Source organism: Aedes aegypti, chromosome 2, assembly GCF_002204515.2.
Source record: "Aedes aegypti strain LVP_AGWG chromosome 2, AaegL5.0 Primary Assembly, whole genome shotgun sequence".
Lineage (NCBI taxonomy): Eukaryota > Metazoa > Arthropoda > Insecta > Diptera > Culicidae > Aedes > Aedes aegypti.
In genome coordinates this window covers 222,571,100-222,599,024 of record NC_035108.1, presented here as the reverse complement: position 1 = coordinate 222,599,024, position 27,925 = coordinate 222,571,100, and the positions used below count along the sequence as shown (strand labels likewise).

Below are 27,925 nucleotides of genomic sequence, written 5' to 3'. Positions count from 1 at the left end.
TTAGAAAGAGGGGGAATTTATGATTTTGTGACGAATCGTATTTAAGGTATAAGATGTGATTAAGCTATTGCCCCACTAGGGATGTTTCACGTTTCGTTCAAATAAGGTATTATCATGAAGTTTAAAAATATTATATTTATTAATACAATTTTGTAGCACGCTTAGCAATTGCCAATGACATAAAACAAAAAAAAAAACGGAAGATTTTCGGCATTTTCTTAAAACAACATCTTATCTTACAGGATGCAGCAGTTTCAATCAATAAATAGCTGTCTCTTCTTGAAAGGTTTGTTACGTAAAATAAATTAATCCATTACTATATAATAAATATAGTAAATATGTAGGTCGACTGTCCTTTCGACATGAAAGGTAATAGATTTAAAAAAATCACATATGCTACGTAAGCTCTATCACTATCAACTACTGCTGGTTTCCGTTGGAAATAGTGTGGTTTGGGCTGAGTTCATAGCGTGTCTGTGGCAAAATATTTGTGCGTTTCGCGCGTGCATCAAAGAGATCCGAACAGTAGTTGGAGACAACGATTGCCACTGTGGAACCCAGAACTGCTCCAGCCAGTACATCTGACCAGTGATGTTTATAATCGGAAATTCGGCTTAGACATGTGTACCACGCTAGTAGTATAAGCAGAAATTGCAGAAAGTGTTTCAATAACTTGGATCCTCGCCAGTTCATTCTGGATTGTAGATAGATCTGGAAAACAAAGAATATCAGGTTGAGCATCAATATGTTCAATTGTTCAATGATAGCTTACCGCACAATAAACGAGAGTGTACATGGAAAAACTGGAATGACCGCTAGGGAATGATAGGCGCATTTCTTTTAACATACGAGCCGATGATTTTTCGCTGGTACAAATGAAATCTTCGATGTAACGACCATGATTTTGTGGATCTTTACAAGTGGTACCATCAGGCAATCTGGGATTACAAACCTGAAAAATTAAGAAATTATTGTTTATTTATATATTTAATGGGACATAAGTATAGGTTATATTTTTTTTTGAAAACAATTTAGACGACTTTTGCAAATTACATAACGCTTTGGAGTATACCTAGGGTAGGCTCAAGCATTATGCTTCCTACATAGTTTTGATTTTGATGGATAGAAGGGATAAAATTACAACAATAAATGTATCTTTATATTCTGAACTTAATTTTACTTTTCATATTGACGATCAAAAACAAACCGTTGAATGCGAAACGGGCGGCCACATTGATTGGTTTGATCCTCCTCATAAATAGCTTAAAACATTTAAGTTGAAACATTTGTTTTGTATGAATGTTAAATGACGATCACCCGCTTAAACTGAAAACTTGATGAATTGGTTACTCGCTAAAGTTGACCAATCGATCAAGTTTTCAGCCGAAACGGGTGTTCGATTCTCTAGATTTATGATTTTGAAAATTTGAGATTTGGCTTCCATCTTCACCTTAATGAACATTCATGCCTCTAATGGAAGTGGCGGTTTTCTTTAAAGGTTACCAAGCACTTTGCATAAACACAAGATTTTTGTCATTCCGAAGCATTAATAGCGATATTTACATCAAATTTTTCATAACAAATATCAAAAACAAAGTTTCTGTTCACTTCACAGATGCTCACTTGAAGATTTTTTGAAGGATTTTTTTTATAAAAACATTACAAACTGTCCATGCATTAACAGAAGTGCGAAATATGCTTTATTCTTATTCTTCTTCTTGGCATTTCGTTCTAACTGGGGATGGTACACAAATTATGTCACGCTAAATTTCAACTTTTTCGACCCCCCCCCCATTTGTCACACTTTTTGTATGAGTCCTCCGAAAATTTTGTAAGGCTTGTCACGCTTGGCTTGACCCCCTCCCCCCCTTAGAGCGTGACGTAATTTGTGCATGATCCCCTGGGACAGATCCTGCTTCTCTGATTAGTGTTCGTATGAGCACTTCCACAGTTACTAACTGAGTACGATGAAACTTTATGCCCAGGGAAGTCAAGGAAATGTACATTATGAAAAGGAATAGTATAATGAGTGAAGAGCGTAGACTGTAGCTGATTGAAATTGATGAGAACGTTCCTTGTAATTTTATATTTCCACTGTAATATATCATATATTGCTGAAAAATGGGAGAGAGTTCAGAACTATTTTTCTTCTCGTTTCAGAGAGCAAGTAAGGACGCTTAAGCTTAGGCTCTAGAGCCAGGACATACGGGAAAAGTACATGAGTCCCATCCCAGGGAAGGAATAATGGAGTGCGCCCTAACCTTCTTAGTAACGACACTCCTAATGGTATAGCCTATCTCCCTAAATGGAACGGTTGTTATGGTTGTCCCCATTTCTTGCTTCAAAATATTTCAGTATTTTCCATCTATCCGTCTATCTATGAATAGTATTCGTGAATAATCTGATTGCTGTATTTTTTGGGGTTATCTTCAATCCCCAAGTTTTAGTGACCATTTAAATATTTGTATCAAATCATTGATATCCTGCAAACATAAACGCTGACATGAAAACATTAGAACAAATTTAATTATTTCCATGATGCAGCCAATATTCTGTGCAAGCACTTAAATTAGATGTCTAAAAGTGAAACAATATCTAGAAGCCAGAAATGGCTTCTTTAGAGAAGTTTAGAAACTTAAAGTGATGTTGACAACACAGAAATAAATTATGAAAAATGTTTCTTTTGTAAAAGTTATCTAACAGAAGAGTCGAAATTATCCACAACCTTTTTTCATACAAAACATTCATCAACAGCCAATAAAAAACACAATCGAAAACGTTAGAATTTATGTTGAATATGTTTGTTTTGTCCATAATAAATCAATGAGATAATGTTTGCTTCGTAGGTGTTTATATATTCTTAAGCCACGTATCGAACTGTCCTTTTGTTGTATGCTACTTACATCAAAGAAATGTGGCCGTAACCGACCGATGGTATATTTCCCCACGTCGGTCAACAGCTGGCTGCAGGCGGCTCCAAAACCGAACATTCCGATTGATTTGTATGCTTCCACTATCCAGTATGGTATGGTGACGCTGTATACCTTAAGCGGCAGGGCATTCGATTTTTTCACGTGAGCTCGTACCAGCTCTGTTCCAAGTATCTGAAAGCGTCAAAGATAGAAAGGGAGCATGGGTTAGTCGGTTGTGTATTTTAAAATGTACGAGCTACATGCTATACAGGGAACCCCTCGTTGCTGGTAGATAATATCGGTTGTGTTGTGTTTGGGTGGAAAGCGGAAATTCAATGATGAATGAGATTAATATGACATACCGCGATGTGACCAATGCTGACTTATGTGCGTATAGAATTGCGAGCCAGGAACGACACGTTAAACGTAAGAGCAAAGCGTGCATAATCTGTGGCTGTTCACGCTGATTTCTAATTGAATTGTCCATATCACATTAATCTTGCATTTCATTTACTATTGCTTTTGTTGCTGGTTCTTTTTGGTACCAGGAAATGTTCTTTCCCAATATCTCATAGAAATTTTTAAGAGGGTTATTTTCTCCTATATTACTCATATTTACACAAATGAAAAAAAGAAGCTTTGAATCTCAATTGTATTTGACGTGATTTCTAATAGAAAAGAATAGAGTATTTTAGCTAAAAGAATAAGAATTCGCGCATCATTTCTGCCGTCAGCATGATTGAAATCGACAAAAAGGGTATATTAAGAGCTTTACTTAATCTATTAATCCAATCATCTACACCGAATTTCTATATAGTTAATAAAGTAACTTGCTTGTTTTCCCTGTATTTTTCAGAACATTGAATCATGGTGTAAATGTATAAGATGAAAACACACTGAAATCATGATATAATTAGTCATAATCATATTTTTGGAATTCTGTTTTCCAATATACTGTCAAAAATGAAAAGGAATAGAAGTCATTAGAGATAAAGTTTATTGTGTTCCATCAATGATTAATAATACAATATTACGAAAAATATTCTCAACAATACAAACAAACACATTTGGGAAAATTCTTTGCTTAAAAGTAATTTTGTCCAAAATTTGATAAACTTCCACGTTAGTGTTGGTTCACTGCGTCAATTGGTTCCTTAATTTGTAAGGAACAAGTGTTCCAAACACCAAGGTTATATTTATTTGCATGTACTAGATTTGTTTCCTTGAACAACAAATTTTCAATTTATTCGTCTAAACAGTATTCTGTTCAAAATTAGATAAATTAATATAGTATCAAGGGTGTAGAAAATCGATTTTGAGATTAGCTGGACATTTTTTTTATAAAAATAGTTTACAAGTCATTTATACATAGATCATTCATTTGACAGATATTTCGTCAAGCCTAACACCAAGACCATCCTTTGACTATCTTATCCAGGTATTTTTGTAGGTTGGACATGTCCTAATTGGGGCAAAAGATCGCACGGAGTAAAAATTCGCAGTGGGTGTTTTTCAGCACACGAGAAACAAACCTTGACAATACTGTATGGATTTCCCACCTTATTAGGTTAGTTATTCACATATTAAAAATTGTTTCGAAGTACTACGAAGCTATAAATAAAGTTGTGAAGTTGTATTCTAAGTCGTTCTGTTCTAATAAATAAACATTGTTCAATAAGAGTTTGCATGCTAAAAAAATCTGGGTTCGAGTACCGGTCGGTCCTGGATCTTTTCGTAATGGAAATTTCCTTCACTTGGGCTGGAGTGTTATTATTATTGACTAGTTGCCCCGGCAAACTTCGGATTGCCATCAAATAGTCTGTTGAAAAACTCATGTAATTTCCATACAAAATGTCTCTCGTTTTCCCGATTATTCCGGAGGCTTTCATCGTACTATCACGTCACATCCCTTGTCGAGTACAACTGTTAAAAACTTACGTTCATTTGTTTTCAAGCCATTTCGTGACATACAAACACCACTCCATTTTTATTTAGTTAGATTATAAGTGAGTGTTATTATTATTGATTATAAACGTCCAGGTTCGAAACCATGGTTAGGACAAACGTTGGCAAATATTTTGTGCACAGTAAAGCTAAGACTAATTTTAACCTTGGACTGGATATTGAAAGTTACTATATTTGAGGGGCTCAAACGTAGAGGGTAGTAAGTAACATTTTGATCGTTTTTGAGTTGAGTGGAGAAACTTCTACTGTTTCCAAGCGTTCGAACGATATTTTCTGCAGATTTTTCCGCTCAACAGAAAAATAACATTATTCTTTTTTGACTCCCAAACAATTTGTGTAGTATGAAAAATTGCTGGAAAAACTTCAAAGTAGATTTTCTTAAAACTAGGTTTTTTTACTCACACCACTTTTATCTCCTAACCCCCTCATTTTCATGAGACTTCTGAGTGCCTTAAAAATAAGAAATTGAAGACCTCTTACCAGACAAAAGAGACCAAAAAGAGAACTAAAATGAACCAAAAAGAGACCGAAAGGAGACCAAACAAGAACCAAGAAGACAAAACGGAACCAAAAAAGAGATAAGAGTTTGATTCTTCATAGCATCAGAGCAGACATTTTTCAAAGATGTAAGACTTGTTTTTTTTAGAATTCTTCTTGATATTACGACAGTAACACTGTATGTGTTTTTGCAAGATTTCCTCCAGAAATTTATTCAAGTATTTGCTGAAATGCTCTGATATAGATACTGTGGAAATGTCTAAATTAGTTTTAATTATATTTCCTAAGAAATTTCTCCACGGATTTTCCTAGCGAATAACTCCAAGAATTTTATTAAGGATATTCCAAGGTTGAATTCTGGATATTCTCAAGGAGAACCTTGAAGAGGGAATTTATCTAAAGAATATTTAAGAAATAATCTGAATTCCTTCAAAACTTCTTTGAGAAATTTTTCAAGATTTTTTTAGATATTTCCTTCAAAATTGCCTTTATGATTTTAATATAAAATATTTTAACTAGGGATTTCTATAAAGATACCTTCAACAATTGCTCCAGAGATGCCTCCAGATTCCTTTTTCAGTAATGTCTTCATAGAAATGCCAAGAAATTTTTTCTGAAAAATAAATCTGTGAGCTTAAACCTTGCAAGGTTAATTTGTGGATTTCATCGGAAGAAATTGTGTTGAAATCTTTGGAAGATTCGGCTGAAGGATAAACAAAAAATACCTGGAAGAAACTGTAGGATAGTTTCGGAAAAAAATAGAACAGTGCCTGAGAAAATTACTGGAGGTAGTTGCTTTGGAGATCTCAAGGGTTTCCTAGAAAAAAATCTGGAAAAATTCTTCTAAGCATCATTTCGCTGGAAGAATTTACGGGAGAATTGGTAGAGAAATCTATAGAAGAAATTCTGGAAAAACAAGGATTTCTCACAGGAGAGCCTGACTAAATAAAATCGCTCTGATAATTCCTGAAGCTTTTCATCGGGGAATTTGAGACGAAATTCTTGAAGAGCCTGTTGAACCCATTATAGTCTTTGAAGGTTTCTTCGGAGCTTGCTAATTTGGTATCAGGATTCAATACCATCAGAATAAGGAAAAAAGAGACTTTATAGACAGTTTTGGTTAAAATAGATACTTTAGAGACCTTCCATTTAAAATAGAGACTTTTCATAGACTTGCATAACATAGAAACCAAGTCTCTATAAGAAACTTACCAGCAGTGATGTCTTTAGGATCATTCATTGGATCATTTTTTGTTATCCTTCATATTAAAAAAAATATGAATATCCTTTATATTTATATCAATTTTTAATCAATTACATCAACTAAATTTGACAAAAATATGTCAAAATGCTTGCTGTCACAACCAGTGAGGTTGTTATAATTTTCTTATCTATTTGTAGATAAGAAATGGATAAACTGAAAAAAAATCAATAAATTTGTTTTTTGTTTTTTTTGCTTCGAAGTGACTCGGCTAATCGCAAAAGCTTTTAGGAGAAACTGAAGATGCTTGAAAAATGTTTCATCGCACAGTAACTTCATTAAATATTCGCTGGAATTTAGTTAATTTAATTTATTTTTCAACCTTTTGCTGATCATGTTTTTTTTTGTTGCATCGTTGGTAGGACAATCCTTTAACTAACCCAGATGTTTTTGTGCGTAGTACATGTCCTACCTGTCCACCCAAAATAAAATAGCAAGAAAATTACTATAAATGGATAAAATGTGTGAAAAAATACTCAAAGTATTTTGAGACGATTTTGATTGAATATTGTAACGAGAATCTATTCTTCTAAATATTATTGCTAAGTTGAGGCAAAATATTTCAAGGAAAAGTAACATTTTCAATAATAAGAAAAGTAGATGAGTGTAAAAAGAACCGTTATTAGGACTTTGCTCTGATCTTGTTGCTTGTTCAGTGTGATTTGTTCCCCGTTACATGCGAACTTTTGCCCCCAACATGAGGCAAAGGTTCGCATTTGGATTGTAATATTTTCTGGGAATACAAAATCAGGCAATACATTTTGAAGGTAATATGTAAAATGTATAATTTGACCTACAAGCCAGAGCTTAACTTCGTTTAATTAAATAGATATCTTCTGCGAAAAGATAGGTGCGCATCTTTGCCCCGCTTTACTGTACTGCAAGTTCCGTCCACAGATTACAACTAAAACACACTTTTTATCAAAGAACAAATTACTTTTTAATTACATTTGACACATGGCAATATAGATTCAAAAAATATAACTAATAAAATATTGAGAAAAAAATTTACGTCTAGAAACAGATCACATTCTGCTCACTTCGTTGGACCTAAAATCTTGTGAACATGTGTTATTGAAGTGCTATATTATATATTCTGGGATATAATAGGTTAAGCGTCAGTTGGATATGGTCCTAAGGGGTTGAATGTCCCGATCTTGATTTACCGCCTTTGACAGTTATAAATCATGTTCATGTATACAAATATCACGGCGCAGCGTTGCCCTACAGCGCTGCGTTCTCGTGGATTACAAAAGAGAGCTCGCTGCAATTTTCTCCTACCAGAAAAGGATTGGTTTCCAATGGGCGTAGAAAAGTTTAAATCATTACCTTTTCCTGCTGGATAATAACAAACAATCACGACGGTAAACCGCAAGTAGGATCAACTGACGACAACGAATGGTGCCCACATTTCACCTCGTTAATAAACTTCTCAAAACGAAAAAAATACTGATGCACGCCTAATCCAATGATAAATTGCCTGGGTACGTACTAGAGATGGTCGGGTTTCGCATTTTTCAAACCCGAACCCGACCCGTACCCGACTTATTTTATTTCTTCAAACCCGGACCCGACCCGAACCCGAGGCAACTATTGAAAAGCAAACCCGGACCCGACCCGAACCCGAGAAATTGTTGCTGTGTAATCCCGAACCCGACCCGGAACCCGAAAAAAAAATTGTAAGAAAAACCCGAATAAAACCCGAGTTTGAAAAGATCGTAAATTCATCGTTTCTGATGCGTATGGAAGCTTTTCGGTTGTTACTCTGTTCACAATTCTCACCAAACCCGACCTAAACCCGACTCAAACCCGACTTTTTGTAAGCCCGAACCCGACCCGTACCCGATAATTTTGTAGCCTTCAAACCCGACCCGAACCCGAACCCGAAATATTTCAAATTTTCAAACCCGAACCCGACCCGAACCCGTCGGGTTCGGGTTCGGGTCGGGTTTCGGGTTTGAAAACCCGAGACCCGACCATCTCTAGTACGTACAATGAGTTGATTATCAGCGCCAACCACAGCCCACTCCTTCATGTGACGATGCTCACTGGCTTAATCCGAGCTGAAGAACGTGAGTAATCTGTTATTTTTTCAACCTATGCGCTAGAGTTGGGCTTGTAGAGTGGAATCTTGATGGTAACCTTACAGAATCCTCTGGGAAGGGTTAATTATATGCAGCATCACGTTTCATTTTATTCATTTCACGACGAGGAGTTGAGGTTTGTAAAAGGTACGTCAATTGTGAGACAATACGAAATGTTTTATTTTGGAGTGTAGACGAATGAAAAGTAGATTTCTATTAAGTTAATAGGGTCCTACCTAAAGCCCTGTCCTAAATTTAGTACCAAACGATTGAGTTTAGGCCAAAAACACATGTTTACTCAATTTTCGAATGCTTTTCGTTGGTTTACGACCAAAAAACATTTTTTTCTGATTTTTGAGATTTTGTCACACCCCTTGGTTTAAACTCAAATTTTGGGTGTATTTTATTTTCCGTGTCCCTTCCGAAATGTCAAATAGGAACAACCCCAGTGTTAAAAAGATGAGCCACTGTGGCGTTTTTGCCGATTCAGTGAATGTCAAACATGATCTAAAGTGTCATGGTTCAAATTTGAACCTATTTTTAAATTAAATTTTAAATGTTATATAACCGTTATTTGAACAGGAAAAAATGCTAAAGTGGTTGCAAGAACATGCTCATTCGTCATATTAAATAAAAATAAGATTTCATTAAACATTTTAGGACCCTATTTAGGATATTTGTGATTAGGAGGGCTTTTCAAAAAGATAGGATCACCTAAGCGAAATTGCAAGTTAACAACACCTATAATTTTTTCATATTTTTTATGCCTAAGGTGAAGCTAGAAACAGCCTACACAGTACATTGTTATATTAAGGTGAAACAGTTTGGAGTCAACCTCTAAGATTGCACTAAAACTTCAAAGGCACAAATTTCGCAAAGCAAGCATCCAACAACAGTGTACTTTACATTTTGGCTTTGTGCATTATCAGAAAGCTTAAAATAAGACGATCAGAATCGTTTGTCAACTATTTCTCCAGCTTAGTGCTTTTGAAAATGTGAGTAGGGGCACAAGTCGGCCATAGTGGCGGCCATCTTTGAATTCCAAGATGTTTCACCTGAAGTGTGATGAAGTGATTGCTTGCAATCGCTAATTGCTCGTTACTTCTATTCACTGATCTCTGACGCACTTCATCTTCGTGGTTCTCATGTAGGACAGTCCCGATAGTTTTCATGCAGGACAAAAATTCACGCAGATGAAGTACCCAGAGCTTATGAAATTAGTTCTTTTTGTTAAAATATAAACTACCATGCGTCCACATCATTTTGCTGTACACTGCAAGGAACGCTCTATGATTGTTGCCATAAGCGGCCGCACAATGGCGCGTCTCCATACAAGGGTCGGACAAAACCTCAAAAGTGTTTCAAATCGACTGAAAATGATGGTTTGTTAACTTTACTTGATGCACGAAATCATGGAAATAAATGGTTATTAAAAATTTCACTTTTCGGTGTATTTTGTCCAGTTGATGTATTTTGACAAATTCAAATGAAATGATTTTAATACAAAAATTGAAGGAATTTTCAAATTTTGTATGAGAACCAAATTTACCAATTTTTTATGGTAAATTTTTCAATTACTTATTTATAAACTATTTATGTTTTACATATTTTTTCCAAAAAACCTTTTCGTTTTACCTTTGTTTTTGTAATTGAAGAAATACTTTGAGTGACACTATGAGTGTAAATTTGCAAAAGTTTTACTTTATTCAACAAACTTTGAGTGGTTTGCCACTGCAGGTGTCGGTATAAGAGTGTTCTGTGATGGTCCACCCAATCATTTTTTTTTACTTTTCATATGAGTAAAATATGATAACACATGTTTTCATCCTTACCGCTGTAGGAATGACGCGTTTAGATATTTGTTCAACAAACTTTGAATGGTTCGTCACTTTAAGTGTCGACATTATTTTTTTCTACTCGGATTGTTCATATCAATTGAAAATATTATATTCAAAGGCATGTTTAAGGACTGTTCATTTTATAAAGTGGACACTTTGTTTTTGCTAAATCTTTTTTATTTATTTATAAAATCCCAATATATGATAACACATGTTTTCATCCTTACCGCTGTAGGAATGACGCGTTTAGATATTTGTTCAACAAACTTTGAATGGTTCGTCACTTTAAGTGTCGACATTATTTTTTTCTACTCGGATTGTTCATATCAATTGAAAATATTATATTCAAAGGCATGTTTAAGGACTGTTCATTTTATAAAGTGGACACTTTGTTTTTGCTAAATCTTTTTTATTTATTTATAAAATCCCAATCGGTTTTCTGTGTATCGTTCAACTATTATTCTACAATGTTATGAAAAAATAAAATCTTACAAAATGCTTTTGCTTGAAGAACTAAACAGTTTTTCCAAAAACTTCTAAGAAAAACTGTTCGTCAAAGTTGAGCATTATTTTCCGCATAACAAAAATCCTCATTTTTATGAACAAATTGTATGTTGATAATTTTTATCATTCTACTAAAGGTAAAGCTTTAAAAAATATCAATAATATTCCACCATTCTTTGACACTAGGTCATTCTAGTGATTAATTCTTTATGGTCAAACTTTCTTAAATACCATCCTTTTACTCTCAGCAAAAAAAGTAAAGTAAAACTCGTGTTAAAAATTGATTTAGATTACTAATGAAACTATATATGTATAAATGATAGCTATATCGCGAGTCTTAACCGCATTCTTAGGTATAAATTTATCCCTTTATGGTCGTTTTATTGAAAAATCTCATACTTTTAAAATCTTGAACGCATATTTATCGATCTACTGGAAATTGTACACGTTTTTCTCCAAATATTGTGATGGGTAATCTCAGAATAGCACATTATGAAAACAATACATGGAAAATAAATTCGATTTCATTGCAGCAGTGTTCCCAACTTTGATGATTGTCATTGTGCTTTGGAAAGTCTTCTGGAAATAACGCGTTAGTTTTTCTATTGTGCTTTTAATATGACGTGGGGACCAGGTTAGCAACTCTATGAAGGCGTAGGTTATATTCCATATAAATACTATATTAGTACTTCCATCAGGAAGTACTATAACATAAAAATTCTACTCATATCAGTTTCATTGGAATTTGAAATATTTTTCTATTGAAAAATCAGTGAAAAATGAATTTATTATATCTGGAAAATTGTTGCTCCAAAAATTACCAAATATTTTTGTACAGGCTTCTGATTGATGATGCTTTCGAAGAACAAGCCTTTTTTGAAATTTAAAAATATAGTTTGTCGAATTTTTCAGTCAATTTCTAATAATCATTGTTTTTGATAACCTCAAAAAATCGACTGTTTTAAACGTTTGTCTTATTAGTGTGAAATTTTATTGTTTTTGTGGCTTTTTAATTATCAGAACATTGTACAGTATATGTCGATCGATGTACAGAAAACCGATTCCAATTTCATTGATAAATTTTAATGATATTGCATGTACACGATGTCCACTTTATAAAATGAACAGTCCTTATATCTCACAAATAATTGTTTATCATGGTCTAATCGCTTATCAAAGTGAATCCTGTGACCCAACGATCCTCCCAATTAACAAACATCCCTCCCAGTAACCTTTGTGGAGTGCAGAGGCAAACACGGTCTCCAAATAGCAAATATTACGCACTAACATTCCTTCCCCCAATCCCACCTGACTGCAAGGACGTGGCCGGTGCCGTTATTGACCCTGTATAAATAGAGGCACTGAATTATGCACACTGAAGAAGATTATGGCCAATCCCAGCCGAACTTCTAGTTGATTCTTTGTGCATCTTCTCTGACCTCGGTCAATCACGGAATAGCAACCATTGATATGTGTAGTCAGTCTAAGTTAAGCAAAGCTGAAATACGCGTTTGATTATACCAAACCAAGATATACCTCAAATTTTCAAATATAGAGAACAAAACAATCGATGGCGCTGAAAATTTATTCGATTAGTAACTCGTTAGTTGCGACCTATGTTGTAAGCAATCACGGTAGTCGACACGTTTTCGCTGATGTTCGGCAGTGTTTCCCTTAAACATTCACAACCTGAGCGATCAAATGAATGTCGGGAAGTAAAATGTCAATTAAATGCCTCTGACTACGATAGCTTCGCTAGGAAACGTTACGGTTTTGTTTGTTTCTGTCGTTTTTCGTAATAGGCGCTGCTTTCACTGTATGTGTGTTACACTAGACATAACAAGCAAAATCAAATTATTCTTGTTGTTTATGATCTCTTATATATGTCTGAAATCTATGTAATACTTATGATTTATGCAAATGTCATCGTGTCACACGACATTCAATTGACATTTTTTTATTGTGTTTCTCGTGCTGTGTGTGAGAGCTGACGGTAGCGGATGAATAAAAATAAAATGACTGCTGACCATGGCAACGAAACGAATCAAAATTTCAACGCGAACGGTTGTCAGGTTCTCTAGATCTGTGAACTTGAAATCACCTTAAGACCACTGTTTTGGTTTCTAAATTTGTGCACTTGAAAATTTAGAGTTCCAATTCATCTTCACCTTAGGGGCAGTTCATTAATTACGTAAGACAATTTTCGGCCTTTTTCAAAACCCTCTCCCCCGTGATAAGATTTTTTGTATGGAAACAAAAAATAACTTGTATGGCACGTAAGAAATCTCAGAACCCCCCTTCCTCCATGAACCCTTACGTAATTAATGGACGGTCCCTTACGATGTTTTTGACGTTATAGTGGATGACGAAACACAGTTTTATGAATACGGTGTCTTTCAGGGACTTAAAGTTTTTCCGGGGTACTTATCCTTGTCGAGGTGAGGTGCACGCAACTTCGACATTAATAGTAATTTTGACACCGTGATTCAAAATTATGAATATTTCACGAGTTTTATAAAAATTACGAACATTTCCGTAAGTGGTAAAATTTTGATTAACCCATTAAAACACATTGATGAAAGCTTAAAAAGAAATATATACATTCAAAATCTGTTAAAAATAAAGTAGGAAAATTTCCTAACAAAAAAATGCCGTTTTTGAGACACGAATTTTGAAATATTTGACGATGAACCAAATATAGGGGAAAGGGTGGTAAAATGAACAGGGGTGGTAAAATGAACACCTTGACTTTTATCGAGAAAAAACAAATTTCGATGAATTCTTATCATGCACGGACGATTTATAGCATAAATTAGAGTGTTCAAGTTGATACGTAGGTCAATTGAAGTGAAAATATCAACGAAAACTAAGATTTTAGAAAATCACGTTTGAAAATTAGAACTGACGTAACTTTTAGCTAGGAAGACTTGAGGTTTTTCAGTGAGGTGAATATCGTTATGATATGAGGTCAAATCTGATACCTTTTGAATTCTTTTTGAATGGGTTACAATCATTAATGGATATATTTTCGGTAACGCAATAAAAATTTTCAGAAATATTTGTTTTGCTCACGTTTTTTGCATGATGTCCATTTTACCACCAACAGCTGTTCATTTTACCCACATAGTGCAGCTAAAATGAACATTTACATCGTTTTTTGCTAGCGACAAAAATATGTGAAAATTCAGCTATTTTAGTCAGAATTCGTGTCGCTGGTATAGATAACATCCCTGTTTTTGATGTTGTGGGATAAAACTATACAAATTCCTCGTTTTTCTATCAAAAACAAGATGATTTCCTAAAGGTGTTCATTTTACCACCCCTTCCCCTAGTTAAAAAATGTGTATAATTTTCACAGTTTAAGCTTGAAATAAAAAAATATAAGTTTTTATCGGAACAGTTAAAATTAGAATCAAAACATAAAAAGGCGCCATCCATAAATTAGGTGATGTTGGTAGGCTAGAGCGTTACGACTCATACAAAAAAAAAAATATTATTTTTTTTAAAGCGAGAGGGTTTTCAAATTGACAATTTTTGTATAACGAAATAAATTAACACTTTCAAATAAAATCAAATATACAATCGGTTAAAGGCCGTTAAAAATCCGTATTTCAAACGTAATGGTGATGATGAACTGGTGCTCCGCGCAACAATTTTATTTCAAAAATAGCTCCGCGAGCCAAGAGGATTGAAACCCCCTGGAAGTTATAGCAAAATATGAATGTCTAATTTTCGTGTGTAGAGGTCAAAGGGAACAAGCAGTTCTATTACAATATAGACATATTGCAAGTAATATACATAGTAAGGTAAAAGCAAATATATTGATTAATATAATATATGTTTTTGATAAGAGTCTTTTAAGTATCCTGAAGCTAAGTAAAGAAGCAGGTTCTGTCCAAATAGGGAAATAATATAAAAAATAATAAGAGTTAGATATTTTTCTAAGAATTGTGAGTGTGTGAGATATACAATAGTGGGACAAAAATAGTGCACATCATTTACATTTCTTGCAAAAGGATGACAGGCTTATTTGAGCTTGGCTTGTTTCAATAATTTCTTGGAATCACATTGAATCTTGCAAATCTCTCGATGTGATTCATAAAAGGTTGCTTCATCAGTTTGTAATAATCTTTAGATGTTTATTGATAAATATTTTTAGACGTGATTTGTGGGGGGCATGGCAGAAAATAGCCTGCCGTTTTTATGTGGCATTCTGCAAGTTGTAATATGAAACATTTTGTATAATTTAATTTTATCGGATTAGGAATAAAATTGAATTTACAGACAGAAAAATAATTCTGGAAAAATTAAATTGGTAACATTGGAAGCCCCATTTTGGTGATGATTATAATATTCAAGATCTGAATTTCCGTATTTAAATATCTTTATTTGCAGATTCTTCAACTACAGCTTATAAATACATTAGATTTTATTTGTTTATTGAAGGATTGTCAAAAAATACTTTTATTATCCAATTGTAGTCGAATGGTTCAAATTGTTAAAATTTCTGTTTAACTTAACTTTGCAATGTAAATGAGAGGTTTCATGTTACCATTTTCTATAATTGGAATATCCAATAACAGAAGAGAAGAGAATTCCACTCGTGCACACAATACTGTGAACGAGGGGAATTCTCTTCTTCTGGTCAAAATTATTGAAGAGTTTACGGCCGGATGCATACAATCTTTTAAGGCCTATATTAGCTTAATGAATTCAATTAGACGCATGTCTGTCCGCAGCGTTAGCCTTATTATTAGCGTCATATTTCTTCATTCCACTTTCTACGTTGAGGAATAGCTATATAGCGCTATTGTCAGCAGATAGCAGTATATTTTCAGACTTTCTTCGACATATTAAGAAAAAAGGGCGCGCGGGTCTGATTGCAACCCAAAAGTCAGAAGAACGGCTTATCAATGCAATAAAAAGACATTATTGTTCGTCTTTTCGAAACCATTCGTTGACCCACGTTTTCTTTTATTTATTTATTTATTTATTTATTTATTTATTTTATTTCCTTCATCTGACTTTTGTCTTAATGAATATTGAGGTGGTGGGGAAAAGTCCCTGGGAGTTGACACTAGGAGAAATTGTGGCCAGTCTCCAAAAGACGTAAAAACCCCGCATCTTTTCAAATATCTTTCTACATAAAATAACATGACTTATAAAAATACAGTAAACACATTAAGTAACAGGACATACAATTTAAAAATGAGTCAAGTATTGCAAATATACAGAGGTATTCTCCGTCAGCATCTGAAAAAAAAAAACAGAAAGAGACATGTAGCTAAATTTTTCTAACATTAAGTTATTGGACATATTCTCGCCTGAAAGTCTGTTTGTTGAATCTAATGTTGCATTCATGCTCCATGGGAACCCCTTTGCAGTATTCTTCTCTGGAATGTAGCTGCAGTCATGTTGAAGTCGAACAATTCATATGCTTCGTTGAATACCGTCTGTATGGCATTGATCGGGTTGTGTTGCCCGTAAACCGTATTACTGCCTCCAGCCATGAAAAAGTTTCGCTGTCGCAGGATTCGTTCCGGTGCATAAAAATTTAACTGAGACAGGATTTCTGGTGCGTCTATTTCTCCAAGTATCACCTTCGCTGCAAATCCAGCCTGCTGTGCGGATCTTCTGCTGACCAGTGTATCAATTCCAAGGAGACGGCATCGATGCTCGTACGGAGGCAAGTTCACCGGATCACGCCAGGGCAGAAAGCGAAGTGCACGCCTTATAAATTTCTTTTGGACAGCTTCAATTCTGTTTATCCAAGTCAACTGATATGGGCACCAGGCAACAACATTGGATTCCAACAGTGATCGTACAAGTGCGCAGTATAGTGAACGGAGACACAGAGGATCTTTGAATTCATCACAGATTTTAAAGATAAATCCTAACTGTCGATTAGCTCTGGAAATAATGTCTTCAAAATGGATGCGAAAAGTGAGAGCAGTATCCAAAATAACGCCCAAGTCCCGTACGTGGTCAATACGCTCCAAGTTATGATTGTCGATGGTATAATTGAAGATCATGGGCTTAAGTTTGCGATGAAATGATATAACACTGCACTTGTGTAAACTCAAGGTAAGCTTGTTGATTGAGCTCCACTCAACAAAGATATTTAACAATTCTTGTAATCTAATGCAATCGTCGAAACTTCTGATTGTTAAGTATATTTTTACGTCATCGGCAAAAAATAATTTGCATCCTGTAGGTAGTAGACGAGACAAATCGTTGATGAAGAGCGAGAATAGTAAGGGTCCGAGATTGCTTCCTTGTGGTACGCCAGATAAATTGTTGAATGCAACTGATTTTTCAGAGCCAATCATTACACGTAGTTCCCGATTTGTTAAGTACGATTTAAGCCAGCAAATAGTACTGAAAGATACACCAAGCAGCTCGAGTCGCTTTAACAAGATGTTGTGATCTACACGATCGAATGCAGATTTGAAATCAGTATATACCACATCTGTTTGTAGCCCATCGTCCATGTTCCGTATACAATGTGAAGCGAAAATCACCAGGTTTGTAGAAACAGATCTCTTTGGGTAGAATCCATGTTGACTGGTACAAATATAATCTTTACTGGCAGCGAATAACATATCATAAACGACGATTTCGAAGACTTTTGAGCTGGCACATAGGGATGTAATTCCACGGTAATTCTCAACGTCTCTCTTGTCACCTTTCTTGTATACGGGGAACATGATAGAGAGTTTCCAACTGGACGGAAAACGACATTGCTGTAGCGAAATATTGAACAGAGAAGCTAACACTGGGCTTAAGGCATTGCAGCATCTTTTCAATACACAGGACGGGATTCCATCAGGACTTGAAGCAGTGGAGTACTTCATTTTGCTTATCGCAGCAGCGACCTGTTGACTTGTGATATTACTAATCGAAAGCACACATACATTGATAGGAGTGTTTCTACAGGCAATGTCAATTTGCGAATCGTCGGCTGTAGTTTCATTAAATGCGCCTTGGAAGTGCCTAGCAAAAAGATTGCATTTTTCCGGAGTAGAGGAGGCATGCGACGAGCCCAAGAAAATTTCTGATGGTAGACCAGTCTCATTGCGCTTCGATTTTACAAAATTCCAAAATTGTTTAGGATTTCTGCGTAAATTATTTTGCGTTCGTATAGCATAACGTTTGTAAAGAAGCCGATTATACAGTCGATATTTATTACTTGCTCTGGTTAAGGCCTGCTTGGCAACAATACAACGAGTTCTACAGTATTTCCGAAGCGCTTTGGATCTCTTCCGTTTCAAGTTTTTAAGACGAAAGTTACTCCACGGAGGTATTGCGGGTGGCCTGCGTAATGGAACATGATCGGGCAAGATAGTTTGCATCATTCTTGTATAGCTGTCAACAGCAGCATCGATATTACCCGCAGCATTTAAAAATCGCCAATCGCATCGAAGTAGTGCTTCGCTTAAGCCGTGAAAATCAGCTTTGCGAAAGTCAAAACCAGATTCATACGAAACGTTGTCAAACTTTAGAGGTCTAGGCAGATAACAATCCAACTCTAAAGCAGGATGATCATTATCAAGAGCGCAGAGTGGCTCAATGGCCTCCGAAAGTGCACAGTTTCCAAAGGCTGCTTCGTTAACAAGAACCAAATCCAAAAGACGTTCATTCTGATTGAGTACGTGGTTGATTTGAATCAGACCGTGAAGAGAGAAACCATCAAGGAGGCTACTGCACGCTGTGGACATAGAAGACCGCATAACATCTATGGTTGGACTTGTTCTAGGCGTTGTGTTCCAGCGTAAACTTGATTGGTTGTAGTCACCGAAGAGATAAGCAAGATCGTTTGGTCGTAAGTTGGAAAAAACAGATTCCACGGAGTCGACATGGTTGTTTATGCTTGTTAAATCTGCCTTTCTATCGGGAGGGAGGTATAAGACTCCAACGCTAATACTGAGTCCGGGCATATTCAGCTTTACCCAGATTTGTTCCAATGAATCATGCATGGGAGAAGGATCTAAGCTGCAGCTTATTCTTGTTGAAATTGCGATAAGAACACCTCCACCGCGTGATTTTCTGCTATTGCGTTGATTTCGATCGTTTCTGAAGACGGTGTAGGAGTTTCCTACTTTCTTGCGGAAAGTAGAGGCGTTTCACCATAATTTTTGAAACTTATCTGGTAGCTCTATCTTTCTTTGCATTATTCTCGGAACTCGACCTCGAAATTGATGGCTCGCTTTGCATATGTAGCGCAACGAATTTCCGCTGGAAAGGCGGATCCACTTAAAGTTCCCGCAAGTCTTGTCGACGAATATAGCACAGACAAACAGATGAAGCGTTTGAAAATTGACTCTGCTATGTTACTCGATTAATTGATGTTATTTTGTATTTAGTTTTAACAATATAGGCAACATTATTTTGCATTTTTACTATTAGCTTTTTCATGTTTATTTTGTATTTGCTTGCTATAAATATTTTAGTAGATTTAATTTTACCAGTGCTTTTAAAAATTCATAATTTTTTTTTTATTGAATCGAATCGATATATTTTTTTTTGTATTGTATAATTTTTGTAGTGGCTTTTTAATTCTAAAGAAATCACAAAAAAATGTTTGTTTTCATAGTAAAAACAATATGAAAGTTAGGCTTATAATTTTACTGTAAATAATGGACCCCATACCACCGCATTCAAGAACCTTTCGAAGCAGACCAGAGAGAGTGCATGAACTGGAGCTCTTATGACCTGATGAATGTTATTCAATTAAATGCTTGATTCCATTCCCCCTCACGCAGAACAAATCTGCTAACGATCCCACGGACAAATATTGCACAGAAGCAACGCGCTATGAAGCAACAAGCTTGCCGTTCGTGGTGTCTATTTAGCTAGTAGTTCTATGTTTGTTTTGACGGATTATTTGAGCATAAAACCTTACTGAGAACGTCGCATTCATTCTACGGTTCATAGACACTGCTCGGATTTCGGTAAATACGCTACAAAGCCGGCTCAAAAGGATTTATACCGATGTTTTGTACGTAGGTACGGTCTTTATCATAAAAAATACGGCAAACAGCAAGCACAAACACATGTCGGATGCGTTTCATCTTCTCCGTGGCTGCAACTCTGCACATCATTGTGCAAAGAGCCGGGAAAACAAACTACATCTTGTAGAAGGAATCATAACAAACGATTGTGCCACTATCGCCGTTCCTGTCATTAGCGCTTCGGCTCTCGATCTTAGAGGGATTCGGAGGGAGGGGATTGGACGACGAACATTTCGCTTTTGGTTGCACTATAAATCATCCGGAGGATCAGTTAAATCCGACCATAATCAAGCGTGCTCAACACGAGAGAGAGATGTAGGCTGGACATAAAGATCGCACAGCTCGAATAAATATAGGGTAGCTGTTCCACTGTTCATATCACACTCTCGTAATATGTTGTATGTTATAAAAGTACAAACGAATTTTTCTTCTTTTGGCTTTTCGTCTTCACTGAGATAAAGTTTGGGGCCTTCCTTAGCCGAGTGGTTTGCGTGGCTACAAAGCAAAGCCATGCTGAAAGTGTCTGGGTTGGTCCAGGATCTTTTCGTAATGAAATTTTCTTGACTTCCCTGGGCATAGAGTATCATCGAACTTGCCACATGATATACGAATGCGAAAATGGCAACTTTGGCATAGAAAGCTCTCAGTTACTAACTGCGGAAGTGCTCATTGAACACTAAGCTGAGAAGCAGGCTCTGTCCCAGTGAGGACGTAATGCCAAGAAGAAGAAGAAGAAAAAGAAGAAGAGACAAAGTTTGCTGCTCAGCTTTTGAAAGTGCTATGAACAATTCTACAGGTATTTCCTGAGCTTTCTATGCTAATTGATGATTCTCTCATGTGCGATATGCACATACAAATGCTAAAAAGGCAAATTTTGCAAAGAAAGTTCTCAGCTAATAACTGTAAACGCACTCTTAGAACACTACGCTGAGCGGTATCCCAGTGGGGATTTAGTTCAAAGAAGAAGAAGAACAACAAACAAAATGTAGAAAAAAGTATGTGTGAGATAAAAATGCTCATACGGTCATGTATATCAAAAAAAAAAAAAAACTTCGAAAACTTGTATTTTGAACACCCGCAGTGCCGGATTTGGACTTCGGGCGGCCATTGAGCCCGAAACGCTAAACATAATAAAATTCAATATTACGAAACTAAAATATTAGAAAAATTCCAGAATATTGTAATGCTTCTCGAATTCAACTATACTCATTACGTGAGTGTTGCGTTACATTCAAGAATGGCATAAATTTCAGCCTGAATAACTGTTGGCCAACTTCCCAGTGCTTAAGATACATTTACCTCTGGGCCAAACACTCCTGACCCTATTACGTTATCTTGCTTTGAACCGTCAGCGAAAAAAAGATCCAGATCGAAAAATTGGTCCTCCTGTGTCCCAATTCTTGCGAGTTCATCAGCAACCAAAAAAAAAACGATGATCAAAAAAGTTACGCTTCCACATGTAATATTCGTTCACAAAGTACACTAGACTTATTTTGAAGTGATTTAATATAGTCATATGTCCTTTCAGTTCACTATCAGCGCAATCTATAGACCTTCTGAGTCTGATAACACTCTTAAGTGCATCCATTTGTATATAGTCATGAAGTGGAAGAAAATTTAACATTGCGTACAAGGGGCGTTTCGTATTGCGTCAGCAACTGAAATAATAGTAAGCTTTTGTAGCTTATTTAACTTAACTTGAGTGACGACTTGTTTTGTTTTTTTCCCACCAAAAAAATAGATACGTATTTCAGATGCAGTTTCAGATTCCATTTCCTACAAAAGTTTCTTTTGTAGTCCCAGAAAGCATATCTTGCTTTTTATGTCTATTGCTTATTTCACACAAGCTTACTGCCTAACATAACACTTACAAATTTGGCACTCAGAGATAGAGATAGTTTATCATATCCTATTTTTACAACAGAAATACAGATTTTACATTTTCTTGTACACGGTACTATTTTCTGGATTTATACCTAATCCTTCATTATTGTACCATGCTAAAGTTGAGTTGAGTATTATTTGCATTCGCTCGGAAACAGTTTTATCGAATTTACCGTGGACTATAATAATAATAACATTTGCAAACCCAATAATTTCGAATCCTTGATGCGTTAGTTTTATAAGTAGGTCATCAATAATCAGAGAAGAGGAGAGAGAGAGAGAGCTCCCCCCCCCACGGACCTTTACAATTGAATCTCCTAGACTGCTAATATTTTTCTTCTAAATAGCATCTCTTTTATCCACTCAATTATTTTTTCAGGGAAACCTCGATTTCTCATGGCATTTTTCATCAATGTAAACATGTTTTTTGCAGTGTGTAAATTGTTCTAACGGCTGCATGGATAAACCGATTGAATTGATTTTTTTTAAATATCCAGGGCGCAGACAGACGTTCAAGTTAGACTCAGCAAATTGTGTAAAAACAAGGCCGCCACAAATCGCCAAGTGGCAATAAGCTAACAGATGGCGTTAGTGGCGTATGCGTCCCGCCAACACACTATGGGCGGTTCCCATACAGACTGGCGGCCAAACATATTTTTTCCATCTCATGACGTATTTATGAGTTTTGTGATACAAATTTGATGTTTTATTTTCAAAAACAAGTTTTCGAGACTAATTTTGCCTATAGCAAAGTAATAAGTTTTGTTACTAATGATGCATATAAGCCATTTATGCGATTAACGTTGTGCAAACCATTGTAAATGTTAGAACTTACATAGAAATGATGATATAAATGATAGCGATAATCAGTTGTTCTCTGAGTTATTTTTTAGCTGTTTTTAATAGAAAATGGTTAAAAATATTGAAAAATTTCAAAAAGTTCGTAATTTAAAAAAGTGCAAACTTGTGCAGCTAAATTCTTCACGATCCTTTAGTTTACTCCTTAAAGTTTCCTTGGAAATAAATTTTAGCCTGGGACAACTTAGGACAAAAAAGTATGGGATGTGTAAAATTTCGATATAAAATCAAATATATATTTTTTTCTGTGCATTCCCCGCATTTTTCCGACCTAAAGTACGAATTTTCATTTTATTTTATTTTTCTAAGATAGCTTTTTGATTAAGCTTTCGGACAGTGTATAAAGATTTGTATAAAATATTACGATTATGCAGTATATTGTATTCAATGTGTACCTTGTGTTTGCACTGAATTCTTCATTTTTCTTAAAAACTCTAACTTTGACATACTGTATTATTTAAAATATAAAAGATTTTGCCCTGATATTCCAGTATTTTCTTAATAGATAGTAAAAACTTATCAGAACAAGTCATTTTTTCGATTATTGGCCACCTGATCGCCCATAGTGCACCACCCCGATCACTCTTCGTTGACAGCATGACACACAACCGTTCTCACAGCCGAAGTGCCCAACGTTAAAAACGATGCACCTTTCTTGCACTTGAATAGTAATGTTCCCTTTTGGATTTAATTTCTCAAGTTAAAAGTTAATAATATCCATTGTAATTTTTATAAGATTTTGGCATTTAATTGACTCACAGATTCAAGCTAGTATTAATGTCCTTGAGTGATCGTTACTTATTACTTATTAAAATAGGCGTGAAAGTATTACAATTGTGTGCATCATTTTTGGAGTAATTGTTTTGATTTTTTCGTGGGTGGTGGACTGGGTGGTAAGCGAGCAGTCGGTGCCACGTGGTTTTACGAACTGTCACTGTGCTGTAGCAATTTGTTCCATAGATGGCCCCATGGTAGAATTTATTCAACAAATTTGAATAAATTTGTTCCTGCTTGAACGTCTGTCTGCGTCCTGGGTGTCTAAAATATAGGGATCCAAAATATGTTGGTTACCCTGAATAGAGTGGCAAGCACGAAGATATTCGAATCTATGACAAAGTACAAAAAAGAAGGGGCAAAAGGTCGAAAACATATTTTCAAAGAAGGAACAAATTCCCACCAAGCAAATAATTTCCGACCTTTAGTCCTTTCGACATTTTGTCCATAAACTCATACATGGTTGTCAATTTCTCTGAAATAAACGAGTTTTGAGAGAAAAACACTATGCGGATTGATGAAACGATGCAAATTGTTGACACCCTGAGAGTTTTTACAACCTTTCACCATAAAACAGATGATTAGAGACTGGGTAAGTTGCTGATGATATGATTTGGCGAAATAATACAACGATTTCTATTTTCTGTTAAGCGCCCGGTTGGGGCAACATGCACTCCATTGGTCGGGGCAGAATGGTCCATTCCAAAATAAACTACAATCATAAAAGTTAGGTCATTTGAAGTCTTTACTAACGTATTTATGCACTATTGTATCATCTTGTAGACGAAAATCATCCAAAACTCGTTTTTTTACGATAAGTTAAATAACATTAAAAACACGATGGTGCATCTTGCCTCAATGCTGTGGTGCATCATACCCCTTTGTTTAGGTGCGTCTTGCCTCAATGTTGTGGTGCGTTCTGCCCCAAGAAGCGGTGCATCGTGCCCCGCATCAATCTTAATTCACGCAAAAGTAGTGTTGGAAAAATGTTAAATTTTTCAACAATCTAATATAATTATGATGCAAATTCGCTATACACCATGTAGGGTGAACCCAAACCAACTAGATTCGTATATAAAAACACTACATACATGTTGTTTAGTGTTCATTTCGGCACATTTTCCTCAAGTGGTGCATATTACCCCAGGAACCCCTATTAAGGCTCCCCCAGATCTAAGCGACTTTTTACGGCGACAGCGACAGACAATCACCGCGATTTCTCTGATATTTCGCTGCATGCACTGTTTGATGAGCACGTCTAAGCCACAGCGACGCGATTATGCAGCGATTCGCGTCGTGTCAGTCAAGATGGTTCCATAGAAGAGTGCTTGCAGCTACACAACAACGAAATCGCGACATTTTTTTTCGCTGTCGCCGTAAAAAGTCGCGTAGATCTGGGGGAGCCTTTAATGGTATTGTTGGAAAGATATTTTCGCTTATAATTCATAATTATGACGTCTTTTACATGCTACATTTATAAAAGTGTACTCGAAATAATAGTTTTTGGGTGAATTAAGGCCGGTGTCCGGGATCGTTTGGTGACAAAGCATCGAAAGACAAAACGTTGAAGGCACAAAACGTCAAAGGCACAAAACGTCGAAAGATTATGATAGGAAGGAAACAAAAATGTCTTAAACGAATGATTCTCTTTCGAAAAAATGAATGATTCGACGTTTTGTCTTTTTGACGTTTTGCATTGGACGTTTTATCCCAAACGGTCCGGGATTCAAATCGTCCGGGCAATTCGTATGAACATGGTATGTAATATCTTCTTTCTTCTCAGTCAATATTAATTTGTCTCGTGCAGTTCTATGATGTTACTGTTATATACCTTTATATGGTATTTCATATACACTCGTTTTCATATTTTACTGCTTAAATTCGCAATACAAACATACGACAAAACAGAGTTTGAACTTTCGTATCCCCACATCACGTCGTTAATTCAAATTTCAATGAACAATTCATCCCATTCTACGACTTTTGACCCGATCTGTTAGCCACTGTTACAGTTGCCCGCATCATTCAGAAGGTTCAGCTACACGCATGCGGCTCACTTAGCGCTCACTTCTTTAATGAGTCGTGTTTATTTACTTTCAGCTTTCATTTGTTCTTCTTCGCCGATAAAAGTGACGTTAAAGCGTGAAGATGCCGATTAGAGGAAGAAAACTGTCGGAATATGAGAAAGTGCATCTCCAGAGAGGGGATTAGCTAGGAAGCAGCTCAAAGCAGTCACTTCTGATCGGCTCTATTACAAAAAGAACTGTCTGTCTGTCTGTCTGCCGGGTGGATCATTTGCCCGGCTCTTAAAGTCTGGTGGGTCTACTGTAAATTTGTGTGGACGGCTTAATGCGTCTGAAGCAGAGGTTTTCAAACGGTACAGTATGTCGCTAAAGGTTGCTTCAAAAGTTCGAAAAAAGTTAAAAATATGTTTCCAGGTTTACTTTAAAACTATAAAATTGTTGAATTATCACAGTAGTTGTTAAAAATCGTTTCTTTTTTCAGTAAATATTCATATTCTACGTAACTAAAAAACAAGTCGTTTATGTGATCTACGAACACCATTTCATTTTTGTCTTTCATACACTGAGTTAAAGATACCACAATTTAAGTAGTAGCTGTACATAAATTTGAACATAAGTGATAATTTTCATGCATGACCATTGTCTTTTGGAATAAATTCATTAAATCAAACGATTTCAATAAATAAAATTATGAGTCTTAATAAAAAGGATCCTATATTTTTAGTTGAGAATTGATGGTCTTATGCCATACGTCGTGCGGCGGTTAGAGGAAGTCGTGATCCGCTTTATCTAAGGGTATTCGCATTCTGCCATGCCACCATCGGAGATGTAACATGACTCGACCATCAGTAGATAATGTTACGTTCAGAACTGGTTAGTTGGGGAAGTTGTTGGCTGCTATCTATCTTGCTTTTACTACTTATTACTCCATTAGATTAATCTTCAATTCAGTAATCTAATAAAGCCATAAGTGAAGTATTCTTTAAGCATTTATCATTCGTTACTTACCACCAATATGGGCACAGCTATGCCTATGATGTACAGCATCCAGTTCTGGAAGACGTAAGCAAACATAATACATGACTCTGCTGATTGTGTGAAAATACGATTATTGGTCAATTAACATACCGTGACGGTCGAATCGTGAAACGGGTGCATGAGTGATTCATCGTCGCAGAAAAATCCTCGCTCATAAGGTTGGCCCACGAGGAAAAAGATCAAAATTGGGAACCCAACTGCAACGGTAGAAATAAAAAAGAAAAATATGTTGTTTAAATTTACATTTGTAGTGAGAATAAGTTTACCGGCTTACCGGCGAGTCATTTTAATGTGGCAGCAGGTTGCCGCAACTTGTGCTTATCTATTATCAATATTTGACGTTGCGGGTTGTTTGAGACTCATACGAATAAGTGCTCCATTGTCTCGTTAAGCTGCCTGTCTCGTCAAACTATGTCGTATAAATATGAGAATAGCTGACCTCACAGCAGCGGTAGTAAATATAAATGGGAAACAGAACCAGGTAGCAGGGGAGAGAGGGACATAACGCCACTTCCAAGCAATTAATTGGTGTAATAGAGCTTCAATTTTGTACGTCGTCGATTAGGTTATTTTCAAGAACATGGAAAATTTTCGTTCTCCTGAATTCGGTGTAACTATTGAAAAAAAAATTCAATATGGAGCGTTTTGAGACATGCTCCCATTCTGAACTTTGGTTGGAGTTTCGAATGATGTCATAAATCGTCTGCATTGCCGGTGACAGAGTCGGCGTAACGAGTTATTAGAGAGGGTCATAAATAAATCCAAAATTAATATGACAAGACGGTTGTTTGAAAAGTAACAGAAGTTCGGCCTTATTTGAACATAATTCGGTGGAATGAACTGCTGGTTGTTTCGGGACAAGTAATAGCATATTTCATTTAAGTAAACGTATTTATGTTCTTCAAAATAGTGACCAAAAAGTGATTACAAATATTAGCCATAAAAATGAATAGAAATGAACATACGTTCCATGTGGATATTAATCAACCTACATATTGAGTGAATTTCGAATGTAGAGATATATGCAGTAATTTGAACAATTTATTAGCAGTTAGGGATGGTACACAAATTATGTCACGCAAAATTTCAACTTTTTTGACCACCTCCCCCCCCCCTCCTTTGTCACGTTTTTTTGTATGAGTCCTCCGAAAATTTTGTAAGGCTGTCACGCTTGGCTTGACCTCCTCCGCCCCCTTGGAGCGTGACGTAATTTGTGCATGACCCCTTATCTGTCTGATAATAATAGTTCATTTATTTATCTTATGATAATTTAC

General features: G+C 35.8%; 2 protein-coding genes across 3 annotated transcripts in view; one reads left to right on the top strand and one right to left on the bottom strand.

The window, feature by feature from the left end:
* LOC110676395 overlaps positions 1-26,585 on the top strand; it is a 151,522-nt gene extending 124,937 nt beyond the window's left edge. Inside the window, exon 5 of one of the 2 annotated variants that reach the window (XM_021844123.1) lies at positions 25,690-26,585. In XM_021844123.1, the coding sequence (XP_021699815.1) occupies positions 25,690-25,735 (46 nt within the window). In that variant the 3' untranslated portion in view covers positions 25,736-26,585. Of the gene's footprint in view, positions 1-2,160; positions 2,842-25,689 lie in introns of those variants that run through there. The other variant, XM_021844124.1, reaches the window with a different exon arrangement.
* Positions 118-27,925, bottom strand: part of LOC5569026 (putative phosphatidate phosphatase) — a 63,691-nt gene continuing 35,883 nt past the window's right edge. The window contains exons 3-7 of the mRNA XM_001658234.2: positions 26,742-26,848; positions 26,622-26,666; positions 2,904-3,104; positions 773-952; positions 118-711 (exon numbers count right to left, since the gene is read on the bottom strand). Of these exons, the coding sequence (XP_001658284.1) occupies positions 421-711; positions 773-952; positions 2,904-3,104; positions 26,622-26,666; positions 26,742-26,848 (824 nt within the window). The 3' untranslated portion in view covers positions 118-420. The remainder of the gene's footprint in view (positions 712-772; positions 953-2,903; positions 3,105-26,621; positions 26,667-26,741; positions 26,849-27,925) is intronic.